The sequence below is a fragment of the Bubalus kerabau genome, chromosome 22, assembly GCF_029407905.1.
Source record: "Bubalus kerabau isolate K-KA32 ecotype Philippines breed swamp buffalo chromosome 22, PCC_UOA_SB_1v2, whole genome shotgun sequence".
Classification (NCBI taxonomy): domain Eukaryota; kingdom Metazoa; phylum Chordata; class Mammalia; order Artiodactyla; family Bovidae; genus Bubalus; species Bubalus kerabau.
In genome coordinates this window covers 27,305,746-27,321,757 of record NC_073645.1, presented here as the reverse complement: position 1 = coordinate 27,321,757, position 16,012 = coordinate 27,305,746, and the positions used below count along the sequence as shown (strand labels likewise).

General features: G+C 37.7%; 1 protein-coding gene across 1 annotated transcript in view; it reads left to right on the top strand.

Moving 5' to 3' along the window:
• CFAP43 (cilia and flagella associated protein 43) overlaps window positions 1–16,012 on the top strand; it is a 107,849-nt gene that overhangs the window by 30,373 nt on the left and 61,464 nt on the right. Inside the window, exons 7-10 of the mRNA XM_055560264.1 lie at window positions 4,251–4,318; window positions 5,916–6,047; window positions 10,414–10,530; window positions 13,633–13,713. Of these exons, the coding sequence (XP_055416239.1) occupies window positions 4,251–4,318; window positions 5,916–6,047; window positions 10,414–10,530; window positions 13,633–13,713 (398 nt within the window). The remainder of the gene's footprint in view (window positions 1–4,250; window positions 4,319–5,915; window positions 6,048–10,413; window positions 10,531–13,632; window positions 13,714–16,012) is intronic.

The following is a 16,012-nucleotide window of genomic DNA, read 5'->3' as shown; positions in this document are numbered from 1 at the left end:
CTCTAGACTTTCTACTCTCACTCTATATACATATTTCACATAATCCTTAAAACAAGTTCATAAGGAAATACATTTTTATTTTCATGATATAGATGAAGAAATGGAGGCATTAAGAACTTAAGAAACATGACCAAATTCACATAACTAGTAAACTATAGAGCTGACACCTGAACCCAGACAAAAAGACTTCAGAGTCCAAGTTCTTACTATGCTGTATCCTTCTGCATACATAGGTGCTCAGTTGCTCAGTTCTGTACGACTCTTTGTGACCCCGTGGACTGTAGTCCACCAGGCTCCTCAGCCCATGAAATTTTCCAGGCAAGAATACTGGAGTGGGCTGCCATTTCTTACTTCAGGGTGTCTTCCCCATCCAGGGATCAGACCTGCATCTCTTGCATCTCCTGCATTCACAGGCAGATTCTTTACCACTAGTGCCGCCTGGGAAGCCCTCCTCATAATATGCCTGTTTAATCAGCTAATATGCCCTTCCTTGCCTTCCACAGTAACTCTTCTCCACGAGACCTTCCTTTAGGACCAACCGCCATCTTGAAAATTACTTTCCGTGGGCTCACTAGCATTTCTGAGAGAATCTGATCTGTTCTCCTTAGATCAAATGTCCACTCCTGGTCCCATCAGAGTTGGCCTGGGTCAGAGAAGCCAATATCACCTTGTGTGAAGCTGCATGTAGACACTTTGAGAAGGGAGTCACCAGGGCAAGTTCTCCAACCTGACCAATGCACTTTCCACTCTAATTCGTCTTATTCTTTCACACCTTGATTTCTGCAGCAACCATAGAGCTGATTTCATTGAGCTCAATCCATAGTTGACCCAAACCAGGCATCCCATCCCTGCCAAACTGCCCTTCTTGAAGACCATTTTCCACATTTAACTCAAGGATGACTATGGCTTAATTTCAAGCCCTCTCTGATCTTTTCTTACCTGCACCATTAATATTATTTCTGACTACTCCCCAGTATAAGTTTTCTGATCTAGCCAGTCATTTCTTCCCATCATTTCACAGACATTTCACAGCCAGCTCATTCCCTTGTCACCTTTCACTCTGAATCCTCCAGTTTGCAGCTCAAACACCACATCCTACAGCAAGTCTTCCCCATCTACATGTCTTCATATACTCCCTCTCCTGTTCCCTGACTCACACTCCACTGTGAAAGTAGAGCCATTAGGTTCAGCTTTCCTACCACAGCCCACCACACTCCCCTCACCTCACTCTTCCCATTACTCTCATCTGTACTCTCCAGGCCTGGGCCACCCTCTGATCTTATGTTCACAATGCCATCCTTCAGCTCTCTAAAAAATAAGTCTCTCTTCTGGCCTGTCATTCCAGTTTCAGCTCTCCCACTTGAGCCTCATAGAAGTTCTCATCATTTCTGTACTCTCTCTAAATTCTGCCTCCTGGCATTGGGAGTTACCTTTGTCTAGGATGCCATGTCTTCCTCTCTACCTAGTGGAATTATCCATTGTAGAGCCTCTGTGTCCTCACTCCAACCTACAAGCAAACTCAGGTGCCCCATCTGGGGTTCCATCAGACTCACATCTTTGTTATAGCCTCATCCTCTATCAAAATATAATGCCTCCTGTGCCTGATGGTCCTTCCCAGTCAGTCAGTTGATTTGCTCAGTTGTGTCTGATTCTTTGCGACCCCATGAACTGCACCACACCGGGCCTCCTTGTCCATCACCAACTCCCAGAGCTTGCTCAAACTCATATCCATCCAGTTGGTGATGCCATCCAAACATCTCATCCTCTGTCATCCCCTTCTCCTCCTGCCTTCAATCTTTCCCAGCATCAGGGTCTTTTCAAATGAGTCAGCTCTTTGCAACAGGTAGCCAAAGTATTGGAGTTTCAGCTTCAGCATCAGTCCTTCCAATGAATATTCAGGACTGATCTCCTTTAGGATGGACTGGTTGGATCTCCTTGCAGTCCAAGGAACTCTCAAGAGTCTTCTCCAACACCACAGTTCAAAAGCATCAGTTCTTCAGCACTCAGCTTTCTTTATAGTCCAACTCTCACATCCATACAACACTACTGGGAAAACCATAGCCTTGACTAGATGGACCTTTGTTGGCAAAGTAATGTCTCTGCTTTTTAATATGCTGTCTAGGTTGGTCATAGCTTTTCTTCCAAGGAGCAAGCATCTTTTAATTTAACTGGGTACCAGTCACCATCTGCAGTGATTTTGGAGCCCCCCAAAATAAAGTGTGTCACTGTTTCCATTGTTTCCCCATCTATTTCCCATGAAGTGATGGGACTGGATGCTATGATCTTAGTTTTCTGAATGTTGATTTTTAAGCCAGCTCTTTCACTCTCCTCTTTCACTTTCATCAAGAGGCTTTTTAGTTCTTCTTCACTTTCTGCCATAAGGGTGGTGTCATCTGCAAATCTGAGGTTACTGATATTTCTCCCGGCAATCTTGATTCCAGCTTGTGCTTTATCTAGCCCAGCATTTTGCATGATATACTCTACATATAAGTTAAATAAGACTGTCTTTCCCACTAGTCATCAACTCTAAAGTTAGGAACAATGACTTCAACTTTGGCTCTATAGTTTAATCCCAGAGATTGCTAGAGGGTAAATTGGCACCTCTTTGTGTTTGTAAAGTGAATTATAAAACAATATTTCTCATTTCCAAATTCCTATTTTGCGATGTTTTATACAATTTAGGACTTAGTTGTATATAGTCTTTTTTTTAGCTATACTGCACAGCATATGGGATCTTAGTTCCCCAATCAAAGATCGAACCTGTACCCCTTGCAGTGAAAGTTGAGAGTCTTAACTACTGGACCTCCAGGGAAGTCCCTGTACATAGTCTTTTATTGCTCACTAATTCCATCCTATATACTATTTCTTATCATTTTCATGATACATTTATTAAAATACTTACAAACAAATGTTTTCTATCTTCTATCTTCAGTGTCCTTCAATGTGGAGGACACTGGTGCCTTTGAGTTGATATAGGTGGCAAATATATAATCTCATAATCAACAGCCTCAAGGTATTTATATTTTATTAAAGAGAATAAGACAAGTTGACACATAATTGCAGCCAGAAAAATCAAGATGTGAGGAAAGTGTCATAAAGCTCTATGGGAATTCAGATGAGGGGAAAATGCCAAATTAAGTCGTGTTGTAGGTGGCATTTGAAATAGCCCTTAAAGGATAGGTTCACAGGCAGAGATGAGGGTAGGTGAAATTTTGGACAATGGTGTCTGTGTAAACAAGAAAACATAGGGAAGGTTGAGAAACAAGAAGTTGTCCAGTTGGTCTGGAGCATCAAGTGTTATGCAGAAATAGTGGGAATAAAGGGACATCTAAGTGATACCACATCTGACCTTGAATGTCTGACTAAGGTGTTTATACCTAATCCCTCTGACAGTGGAATGACATCAACTCCTGAGTGGAGATGTACCCCAATTGGAACTGTGCTTGCGGACATAAATTATCCATAGTTTAGGAAAGGAGTAGCTATAAGCAGCAGGCATCTAGATTAGGCCGGAGTCATAGCAACAGACTTTGGTGGCAGTTGGATTAAAGAGAAGAAGCTACTGGGAGGTGAACAGTCTTTGGAGGAAAGGGCACTATGCGTCTTAGCATCTGGCAAAATGCTGAGCAGGTAGTATGTGATAAATAAAAGTCTGGCAGGTGTCTCTGAGCCTTTGATCTTGTAGTTCTTGCAGTTTATCTACATAAAAGCTAGTGTGCTTTTTGTGATGTTCCCCCAGGACAATATTTTATTAATAACAAAGATCTTATAAATCTTGTTTTATTTTTACTTTTAAAAATCCACTATGTTTTATTTATTGAGGTACAAATTTACATGCTATAAAATATGCAAATCTTAAGTATAAAGCTTAATAATGATATAATTTTTGTCTTTTTTTCCCCCCCGGCCTCTTAAAATCTCTGATAATTTGTTTCCTTAAAAAAGGAAATATATTTACTATATAATTCCACAGTGTTACTCCCATAGATCTGATGATACAGAACATAAAAAAACTTGTGTGATTTATCATTAATCATTAATTAATCATTATCATCAGTAACCATTGCAAAGCAGCTTTTATTCTTTATTGTTTGAGAGGCATCATAGCATATATTCTGATAGAAAGTTGATCTGTAGAAAAAGGAATTACAAAGAAATGAGTAGTCCTAGTAAAGCAAGTGAGACTAATTACTCTGTATGGTACTTTTAATTATGTGTCACCTGTTTTACTTTGTTTTTCTTTCCCAAAGTTGAAAGAAATCTTATCAGTCCAGTCACCATGGCGTATCAGAAGGGAGGCGTGCTTGCTTCTGGAATTGTAATGTATTTTTTTTTTCAAAATTAATTGCTTTCAAGAAAATATATAAACACCTGAAGCTAACACAATGTTGTAAATTAACTATACTTCAATTAAAAATGGTTAAAAAAATATGTCAAATGGAAAAAGAAAATATACAAAATTTCTATTTGCTGCCATTTACTATGATGAGCCATAATATGTGATACCAAGTTCTGTCAGTTTATTAATTAAAATTCTTTTGTCAGGGGTGCTATTATAAAACTTTTTATTGCAAATAATATATATATATATATATACAAAATTATAGAAAACATTATAGTGAACTATCATATGTCTGTCTTATTGCAAATAAACAAAAATAAAATTTTAAAAATCCACCACCCCAAAACATACACACACACACACTCAAAGGAGTCAAGTCTTCCAGAGTTCACCCACCAGTAAGTGGAGAAGCTGGAAGTGGAACCCAAGCATGGTAACCTCCAAAGTCCTTCCTCTCATTTTCTAGGGCACACAGCTTCAGTAAGAAAAGGGGCCAGACCATATTACTTTTCCATGTGGTTGTAATCAATGCTGAGGTTTGAAGCCAACCTACAGTAAAATCTCTGGTCTACTGGTAGCTGTCCCAAAACACTGTTAGCTTCATTTCTTCTTTTGCCACAGATCACACCTCTAGGAACCTAAGGGCAGCTGCGAAATGCTGTCAGAATGAAAGCTCCACCAACAGGAAGCAGTCTGCAGCTCATAAACCTGCATTTAGCTCATAATCTCCTCTCCCCAACCTTGCAATGGACTACCTTTACATTTAGTCTGCATTTGTCCTTCTTAAGTCATCCTTGGTGGGTTGTTTTTTTTTTTAATCTAGTTTAAAGGGAAGCCTGGAGCGTCTGCTCTGGTAAGGGATGGAGAGTGATAATGAGCTTGGAAGCACCTTGCACGTTTTTTCCCAGGTCCCAAGTCTGAACCAAGCCATCTCACAAATACCTCTTAGTCATTAGGGGGTCTAATCTAGAAATGATGGCAAGTTTGCCCCAAATTTTTTCATTACTGTAAAAATAACTTAAGTTGCTCTTGAAAGTAGTTAAATTAACCTAAAACTGTTTACAATTTACTGATCAACATTTAACCAACCCATTTTTACTGGATACTTGCCCTGTTTCTAGCACTGTGTGAAAACTAGAAAGGAGAATACAAAGGAAATAAACAGCACACTCCCTACCTTTGAGTCATTTAGAGATTTAAGAATGCACACAATAATAATTAAAGAACATACATGAAGGCTAAGGTCCTTTGAAGTCAGGAGACTGCTGAATACCAGCCACACGGTAAACTCTGCCTCATCTACCCCACGCCCTTTATCATGAAGAATGTGGTAAGGTGATAAATACTAAAGAAGTTCAAAGAAAGGGGAGATTAGTAAAATTTTAGGTAATTGAAAATGTGTCAGAAAAAAAGATAAAATTAAAAATTGACCAGGAAACATGTAAACATAGATGTTTCCAAAAATGAACAGTAGATGCTAATCAATAAATCTTAGCTGATTTGATGAGGAAAGTATACTATGCATGGACTGAGACTAATTTCCTTCATTTTTCTCATTGTTTTTGGTTTCTAGGATGGCTTTGTGTATTCTTTACTTATTAAAGATACAAATTACAAAGTAGAGGATTTTCTTGAGGTTGAAAGGCCGGTGGAACATTTGATGTTTTCTCCTAGTTACAGAATGTTGCTGATTCAGACAGACAAGGTATGCTAGATGGTGATTTCTTGATAAGTTTTCAGATATTATTATTATCATCATTGCATGACAGGAATGAAGGGCAGAATGTACTGCATAATGATCCATTGCTAGTCAGGACTCTTTAGCTTGCAAATGAAAAATCAGCCAATTTAAATGTCCAGGCAACATTTGAGTGTTTGTTTCTTCTTTTTGTGCATATATAACTGAAAGCAAACAGGGAATTGATATAAATCTGGGCGCTCCCATGTTGCTACTAGCCTTGTTTTTCTGCCATATCTTAGCTCTGTTTCCTCTCTACTTCCTCCCTTTCTATGAAGATGGTGTCAAAAGAACCTCCTGAAACTCCAGTTTTATATTTTTATCCTCTTGGTGACCGTAGTAAAAAGATACCAGCTGGAAAAAAAGGTCCTGTAACCTGAACTTATTGTACTAACTTGGGTCACCTTTCTACCCCTGGGTCAATTACTATGTCCAGAGGGATTCTAAACTCTCATTGACCAGGCCTAGGTCACATGTCTAACCTTGGAGCCTAGGTAGAGTCATCTTGGTTTAGTTCAGTTCAGTCACTCAGTCATGTCCAGCTCTTTGCGACCCCATGGACTGCAGCACACCAGGCTTCCCTGTTCATCACCAACTCCCAGAGTTTACTCAAACTCATGTCCATTGAGTCGGTGATGCCATCCAACCATCTCATCCTCTGTCATCTACTCAAACATAAACTGAGATTGTGGTAATGGGTGGTTCTCTAAGGAGAGTATAGGTTCTGTAAGAGAAGAAGGGAGGGAAATAAATGCAGGATAAAATCAAATGCCCGCATGAATTATGCTGTTAGGAAGAATCCTAAGTCAGGAATAGCAGTTTATATTATTGGGTAATGATTTTAGATAAATTACAAGTAAAATTGAATGATTTTTTTGCCTGAAAGAAATTGAAACTGAAATATGGAAAGACTTAAGTTTCTGTAATTACCAGAAGTTAACACAACTGTGTTAATGATGTTTTAATAAATGAAAAACTTGAAGTATCTAAGGAGGACAGAAAACAATAAAAAATGTAACCTAAGAGAAGGGAGAAAGACACAAATAGAAATCATACAAAAGAAAAATATACTTACAAAGTAAAAATTAAATGAATATGTCTGACAGAAGACTGGACGCAGCCAAAGAGAGAATAGATGAACTTGAAGATAGATTGGAAGAAGTTATTCAGAATGTACCCAAGAGATGAAAGTATACAAAATATAGAAGGGAGGGTAAGAGAAATGAATGATATAGTGAAAAGCTCTAACATGTATTTGATTGGAATTCCAAAGAGGAGAGTCAGACAGAAGCAATATTTAAGGAGATATTTTCCAGAACTGATTAAAGACATGAATTTACAGCTTCAGGAGGCGCAGTGAATCCCAAGCAGGATACATAAAAAGATATGTATTTACACCTAGACTTACCAGTGTGAAATTGTTGAAAACTAAAGACGAAGAGAAAATCTTAAAAGTAGTCAGAGAGAAAACCAGATTATTTCAAGGGACTTTCAATTAGGCTAACAGCTGACTTCTTTGGCAATAATATAAGTAAGAAAGAATAGAATGATATCTTCCATGTAGCTCAGGGATCAGCAAACTGTGGACCCTTGGGTCAAAACCAGCCTCCTGCTTGTTTCTGTAAATAAAGTTTTACTGGAACACAGTCAGACCCATGTGTTTATGTATCCTCTATGGCTGCTTTCACACTGCAATGATAGTATTAAGTAGTTGTGAGAGACCACATGGCCTGCAAAGCCTAAAGTATTTATTGGTTGTCCCTTTATAGAAAAAGTTTGCTGACCCCTGATTTAGTGAAATAAGGTTGATATTACTGAATTTTATACCCAGGGAAAATACTTTTCAGTATAGGGATGAAAAATGACATTTTTAGAAATGAGCATTTGTTAGTGTGTCATCACTAGAGAAAATTCTAAAGAATGTACTTCAGGCAGAAGGAAAATGATCCCAGATGGAAAGACTGTGATGCAAAAAGAATGAAGAGCAGTAGCAAATGTGTGGAGAAATGTAAGTGAAGACTGACTGTGTAAAACAACAAAAATAGCGTGAAGTTGGAGGGAAAGGAGTGTGCTGGGTGCTTAGTCACTCAGCTGTGTCTGCCTCTTTGCAACCCTTTGGACTGCAGCTCACCAGTCTCCTCTGTCCATGGGATTTTTCAGACAAGAATACTAGAGCAGGTTGCCATTTCCTTCTCCAGGGGATCATCCAGACTCAGGGATCAAAACTGAGTCTCCTGCATTGGCAGGTAGATTCTTTCACCATCTGAGAGAGTAAAGGTTTTAAGTTCTTCTGATGTTTATAAATTAAGTATACATGTTCTGACCTGTAAGGTAACCATAAAAGAACTGAAACATCAGATGAAATTTCCACATAATAGAGGGGCAAAGTGGAAGTGTTAAAGAAAGCAACCCAAAAGAAGGTAAGAAAAGAGAAGGAAAGATACACCAACAACTGAGAAGAAAATAGGAAGCATAAATTAAAGTGTAATGTTTAATCTCAAATATACTAGTAATTACAATTAAAACAAAACAGAATAGTTGATCTAGTTAAAAGGCAAATATTATTATATTTGATTTAAAAAAAGCCAAACCTAACTATGCACTGTTTTCAAGTGACGTATCTAAAGCATAAGATTGAAAGTAAATTTTTAAAAATATAGTAACATTGAAAGCAAATTAAAAATTGAAAGTAAATAAAAAGATAGGAAAAGATATATCATTCAAATATTGACCAAAAGAAAGCCTTTGGAGATATATTAATATTAGACAAAAGACTTTTGGGCAAAAATCATTGCTAAGGATAAATGAGTTTATTAATATTTTAGAATAGTAAAATGTTAAATTCACTAGAAGTCTATAAACTTTTAAGATATATACATACCAAATAAAATAGCTTCAAAATATATAAAGCAAAACATGACAAAATGACCAGGAAAAGCAAAGTCATGATCTCAACAGATTTTAATATACTTTCTCAGTACTTAATAGAATAAATGTGTGTACTTAACACAGTAGCCAAGGTGAGAAAAGCATCTCTACTACTCAGAGCCCTCCAGTGATTGCCTGTGTTATTCTGAGTAAAAGCCAAAATCTTCACTATGCTTTTCAAGGTTCTTCATGATGTGGACTCCACTCCCCAGCCTGGCCTTATCTCCCACGGGTCTTCTTGTTCACCCTGCTTCAGTCATGCTGGCCATCATGTAAGCTTTTTGTACTCACCAGGCTTCTCCTCCCTCAGAGTGCATTGGCTGCTCCTTCTGTCTGGAATGCATTCCCCAGAGTCCACGTGAATACCTTCCTCATTTCCTTCAAGTCTTTTCCCTAAACTCACCTTCTCAGTAAAGTGTTTCTTGGACACTCAGGTTTGAATTCTACCCTCTTATTTTGCCATGTCATATGCTGTTTCCCTGCTTTATCTTGTTTTCTTTCTACAATTATTGCTCTTTAACTTATAATACATATTATTTAGATATGTTATGTATTGACTGAATCCCCCAGTAGAATGTGAGCTCCGTGAAGACAGGGAATTTTTGCCTGTCCCGTCCTCTGATGTAGTCCCCGCATCCAGACCTGTGTCTGGCACAGTGTATCCACTCCGTATTTGTTGAAGGAATGAATGAAAGGTAAAATCAGTAAATACCTACCTAAGTTTAGACTTTACAGAGTTGTGTTTTTTTACATAAACAAGAATAAAAACATTCATGTTTAACTCAAGTAAATGTGAAGAACTTGTGATCAGTTTAAAGCAGACTTCTTATTGCTAGTAACCATACCATAGTATAGTTAGTTACTTGGCAGAGATGTATAAGGTACAGGATAGATTTTTTTTTTTTTTTGGAGAGGTGAATTTGGAACCTGAGAATGATAAACAAGTTTTAAAGTAACAGCTTCAGACACACCTCTACAAGTTTCACAAAAGTTTATTTAAAAGTTTCATTAGTACCCATCATGGTCTAGTATGTGATAGAATTTAGTTCATCTTAACAACTTTTTTGGTTTTCTACATTCTTCAAACTTTCTGCATAAATAAACATAGTTTTTGAAGTCAAGAAAAAGTGCTTCATTATGTTTTGTAATCTAAAAAGTAAATGCCTGGAAATGGAGAAAAGAAGTCTTACTTATTGAATATTTTAATTGATGAGTGAACGCAAGAATCAATAAAACAAGTGTTTAGATTTTAAACTCCTCAAGGTCAGGGCCTTACTGAGTTTGTCTCTACTTTCCCATCACATTTTCCCACACAGTGTCTTGTTTACAGTGAACATGTAATAACTATTTGTTCAACAGAACACACAACAATGCATTATTTTTTTCTTTTTTGGTATATTGACAGGGGTCTATTTTTATTTATACTTTTGGTGAGGAGCCAACCTTTGAGAAAGTCCTAGAGGCTTGTGATGGGAAATTTCAGGCAACAGACTTTATCACACCTGGAAATGAATTCTGCATGGTAAGGAATATTGTCTTTGTTCCACAATAGGATTTAAGGATGAGATTTGGAAATTCATGTGCAACCTGTTGGAAACAGGAAGCAGAGTGTACTCTTGAAGATGCAGTAGAAATGCCAGCCACTTCCATCATTAGATCTACTCCCCAGTTAAAATGACATCATCACATTGTGACTTCATAATATTAAGTCTCTGAACATGACCAAAGCAATTAAAATCTTAAGAGCCATCCTGTTTGTATTCACCATCCAAGCTTTCCAAGCCATATCTTTAAACACATCCGTTGCTAGTGAGTTGTCAACACTCATTAAACTATTAGTGTTTACCCTTTTTCAGAGTGATCCAGCCCCATCTGAAAATGAAAATGAAATAGTTGCCATGTATAAAACATGTATTCAATCTACTTAAAAAAAAAAAGCCACCTTATACATTTAGAAACGAAAAAAATTTTCTGATGATTAACTGCTTACCTTTAGTTGATCTCAAGAAATATAATTCACTTTCCATATGATTCATCAACAAATCCACTAAGATTTTGGGAGTTCTACCAAATATTAATAAAAAGATACATAAACTATGGAATAGGTAACACTTAAGAGTTCTTCCAGGCTTCCCTGGTGGCTCAGATGGTAAAAGCACCTGTTTGCAATGCAGGAGACCCAGGTTCGATCCCTGGGTCGGGAAGATCCCCTGAGAAGGATATGGCAACCCACTCCAGTACTCTTGCCTGGAAAATTCCATGGATGGAGGAACCTTGTAGGCTACAGTCCATGGGGTCACAAAGAGTCGGACATGACTGAGCAACTTCACTTTCAAGAGTTCTTCCAGTTGTCAGATTCTGATTATATGCTTTTTCTTCCAGATATTCTCTGATAAGAATTAAATTTAAAAATTTAATACAAGATTTTCATGTTTAGAATTTAGATACTTGATCCACAACATCATGTACTCACTCCCTCTTATTCAAGAAACAGAATTTAAACTGTATCACATTGCAGTTACTTTAAAATGCTTTCAGTCTTGATCCTGTGAAAGAAGAAAAATGAACAAGATGAACTTTGGATTTCCAGTCTAGCATGTAAAGAACCTTACAACAGGGGGAAAGAAAAGCTGAATAAACTTAAAATCAACCATTCCTCTCAGACCCATCAGAGAATTGGGGTCATAGGGGAAACCACTGCCCCCAAAATTATAGAGACAGACAGGCAGATGCAAAGAATCATAGCTTACTGGAGCAGATACCCAGAAGTAGAAACCAGCCCTGGAGCCAGCACCCAGGGGGATTACAATGGGAGAATCTGCACATCTCAGACCAAAAATGAGGACCCTAGAGGCAGTTTTAGTTTCTGACACATTCAGCTACAGCAGACAATAAACACAGTCTAACTCCTAGCCAGATAAACATAAAACCCCATATTACAGCCTACTTAATTCATATACTTTTACGCAGTACATCATGTCCAGCTTTTAACAAAAATTATAAGGCATACTAAAAGACAGTAACAATTAGAAAATACAGAGAAAGCATCAGAACCAGACTCAGATATTGTTGTATCTGCAAATAATTACAAAGATGTTGTAATTTATCAGGCCAGAAATTTAAAACAACTATGATTAATATACTAAGGGGTCTTATGAAAACAGTGAGCAACATGAAAGAATGATTGGAAAATATAAGTAGAGATATGGAAACACTAAGAAAGAAAATAAGAAATATTAGAAATATAAAACACTGTAACAGAAATGAAGAATGCCTTTGGTGGGCTCATCAATAGACTGAATATTGCAGAGGAAAGAATCAATAAGCTTGAAGAAATGTCAGTAGAACCTTCAACACTGAAATTCAAAAAAAAAAAAGAATCAAAAAGAATAGAATATCCAAGAACATGGGACAATTGTAAAAGGTATAGCATACACGTAACAGGAATACCAGAAGGAGAAGAAAGGAAGGAACGAACAGAGGAAATGTTTGAAGTAATGATGGCTGAGAATTTTTCAAAATTAATGTCAGACACCAAACTACAGATCTGGGAAGCTCAGAGAACACTAGAAGGATAAATACCAAAAAAATTTATACCAACACATATTAAGCGAAGAAAAACTAAAGAGTCTTGAAAGTGGAAGAGGAGAGTGAAAAAGTTGGCTTAAAACTCAATATTCAGAAAACGAAGATCATGGCAGCAGGCCCCATCACTTCATGGCAAGTAGATGGGGAAACAATGGAAACAGTGACAGACTTTATTTTCTTGGGCTCCAAAATCACTGCAGATGGTGACTGCAGCCATGAAATTAAAAGACACTTACTCCTTGGAAGAAAAGTTATGACCAACTTAGACAGCATATTAAAAAGCAGAGACACTACTTTACATATTAAATACATATTTAATATGTATTTAATACATATTAAATACACATTTACATATTAATTTACATATTAAAAAGCAGAGACATTACAACAAAGGTCTGTGTAGTTAAAGCTATGGTTTTTCCAGTAGTCATGTATGAATGTGAGAGTTGGACTATAAAGAAAGCTGAGCGCTGAAGAACTGATGCTTTTGAACTGTGGTGTTGGAGAAGACTCTTGAGAGTCCCCTGGACTGCAAGGAGATCCAATCAGTCACTCCTGAAGGAAATCAGTCCTGAATATTCATTGGAAGGACTGATGTTGAAGCTGAAACTCCAATACTTTGGCCACCTGATGTGAAGAATGGACTCATTTGAAAAGATCCTGATGCTAGGAAAGATTGAAGGTGGGAGGAGAAGGGGACAACAGAGGATGAGATGTTTGGATGGCATTACCGACTCAATGGACATAAGTTTGAGTAAACTCTGGGAGTTGGTGATGGACAGGGAGACCTGGCAGGCTGCAGTCCATGGGGTCACTGAGTCAGACATGACTGAGCAACTGAACTGAACTGAAAGGTAATAGTTAATATTTGTTTAAATCAGAGGTATTAACATTGAGATTGTAAAGTAATTTTAATCCACATAAATAAAATGAAATTTTATTTTAAATCATCAGTGATTGACATACTAGAAAGAAATTTAGAACATGCTCCCGTAGCAGTGTTGTTTTCCATTTGAGTTTTTTCTTTCTTTTACAGACACTCACACAGTCAGGGGAAGTTTGTGTTTGGGGTATAGAGGATGGTGCCTGTGTCAGCAGGATTTATCTGAATATCCAAGTAAGTGTGCCTTATAAATGGATTTTTAAAAAATATTTAATTCTAATCCAACTTACCTTTTTGTGTTCACATGTCAACAGTCTGTGGAAATACTTGGTACAGAGACATTAATGTATTTTACCTTATATGTTTAGAGTAATTCTTGTGTATAAAGTATGTTCCACAGCCCAGAGGGTAGAACATAAGGTATTGCATTGGTATATAGGAAAGAACAAACTTTTCCTTGGTGGCAATTATTTCTGAAACCTACTGATTTATATCTCACTCATGCTGCAAATTCACTGTGGATTGACAGGATCTCTTTTCCCCCATGGTCTTTCAGGGAACAAAGCCGAAAGAGGCTCCACCAATTAAAAGCTCCTCAGTACCACAGTATGGGCTTCCCACGTGGCTCAGTGGTAAAGAATCTGCCTGACAATGCAGAAGATGCAGGAGATGAGGGTTCAGTCTCTGGGTTGGGAAGATCCCCTGGAGGAGGAAATGTTAACCCACTCCAGTATTCTTGCCTTAAAAATTCCATGCATAAAGGAGCCTGGCAGGCTACAGTCCATGGGGTCACAAAGAGTCAGACACAACTGAGTGACTGATCATGCACGTACACCATGAGATGAGAAGAGTTCTGGAGAGTCTTGAACTAGCAATTAAGTGTTTTTAATAAAAAACGAAACATTCCTTGGCCGTAACTAGTTAAGTGGCCCCATCTAACCTCAAGAAGATCAGTTAGAAATGAAAGAAAGGTGCCTCTCTAACCAGCTTGAGCCAAAAATGAAAAAGTGTGGGCTATCGGCTCAATTAACTGTAAAGTATAGAGCTTCTCTGGGCTCAGCTGTGGCTTTATCCAGCAACTCAAATGATATTACCAAGGATCTCGTCTTTCTGTCTGTCTGTGTCCTACGTCTTAATTTCATCTAAGACTTCGTGTGATACCCAAATGCCACGCATACCAATCTCACATCAGATCATCAGGGAAGAAAACCTCCTACAATAGGAGGAGGAAGAGAAAAGTTTCTCCTTTTCAGAAGGCTTAGTAGATATATGCTAATATCTTAATAACACCCCTGAACTAATCACTGTGGACAGGGGCATGAGAAATGCTAGTTGGCTTAAAATCAGCCTTGGAAATGAGACTTAGATCTATTCCACTCAACTGAAAATAGAAGAGAGATGGTTTCTTAAAAGATATTCAAGAAATTTTCCAGAAGGAAGGTGTATGTATGCTGGGTGGCAAACTACATTTGCTCACCTAAACCTAAGCATAACCTACCATAAGGTGATACCATTCTTTCCACCATGGTCATGGTGCACATAAAATAATGTTTTAAAAGTATAAAAAGACCAAGAAACAAAGGTAAGGCTATTTTTTCTTAAATTATCATTTTTTTCTATATTTCATAATTCTTGATGAGATATGGATCTAGATAGTAGGGAGAAAAGTTACAGTCCTTCTCTATTGTAAATTAAAATCTCAATAATGCAAGATGAAGCATCATACTTCATATAAGAGGATACAAGATGCAAAAGATATATAATTCAATGAGATAAGTAAACTCATCCTAAAAAGTAAAGATAAAAATTCTTACCTAAAAGAGTATGTATGGACTCCATAATCAGTGTGGCAAAGGTTTATATGTATTCATTTCTGTTAGAATTACTAGAACTAGAAAAATCTTAAAGTTCATCTGATCGCACCTCTTTTTACAGATGAGAGACATATAAACCTAAGGGTTTGTATAATCAGAACTTACCTTGCACTTCCTGGCTAAGGAGGGATAGGAAAGTCGCTCAGTCGTGTCCAACTCTTTGCGAGCCCCTATTAATTGGTGGAGCCTCTGTCAGCTTTGTTCCCTGAAAGACCATGGGGGAAAAGAGATCCTGTCAATCCACAATGAATTTGCAGCATGAGTGAGATATTAATCACTAGGGTTTCAGAAATAATTGCCACCAAGGAAAAGTTTGTTCTTTCCCATATACCAATACAATACCTTGGGCTATACAGTCCTTGGAATTCTCCAGGCCAAAATACTGGAGTGGGTAGGCTTTCCCTTCTCCAGAGGATCTTCCCAACCCAGGGATCGAACCCAGGTCTCCCACATTGCAGGCAGATTCTTTACCAACTGAGCCACAAGGGAAGCCCAGTAATACTGGACTGTGTAGACTATCCCTTCTCCAGTGGATCTTCCTGACCCAGGAATCAAACCAGGGTCTCTTGCATTGCAGGTGGATTCTTTACCAACTGAGCTGCCAGGGAAACCCAAGGAGGGATATAGTTACCATCAAAAGACCCTTTTTCTGCTTCAAA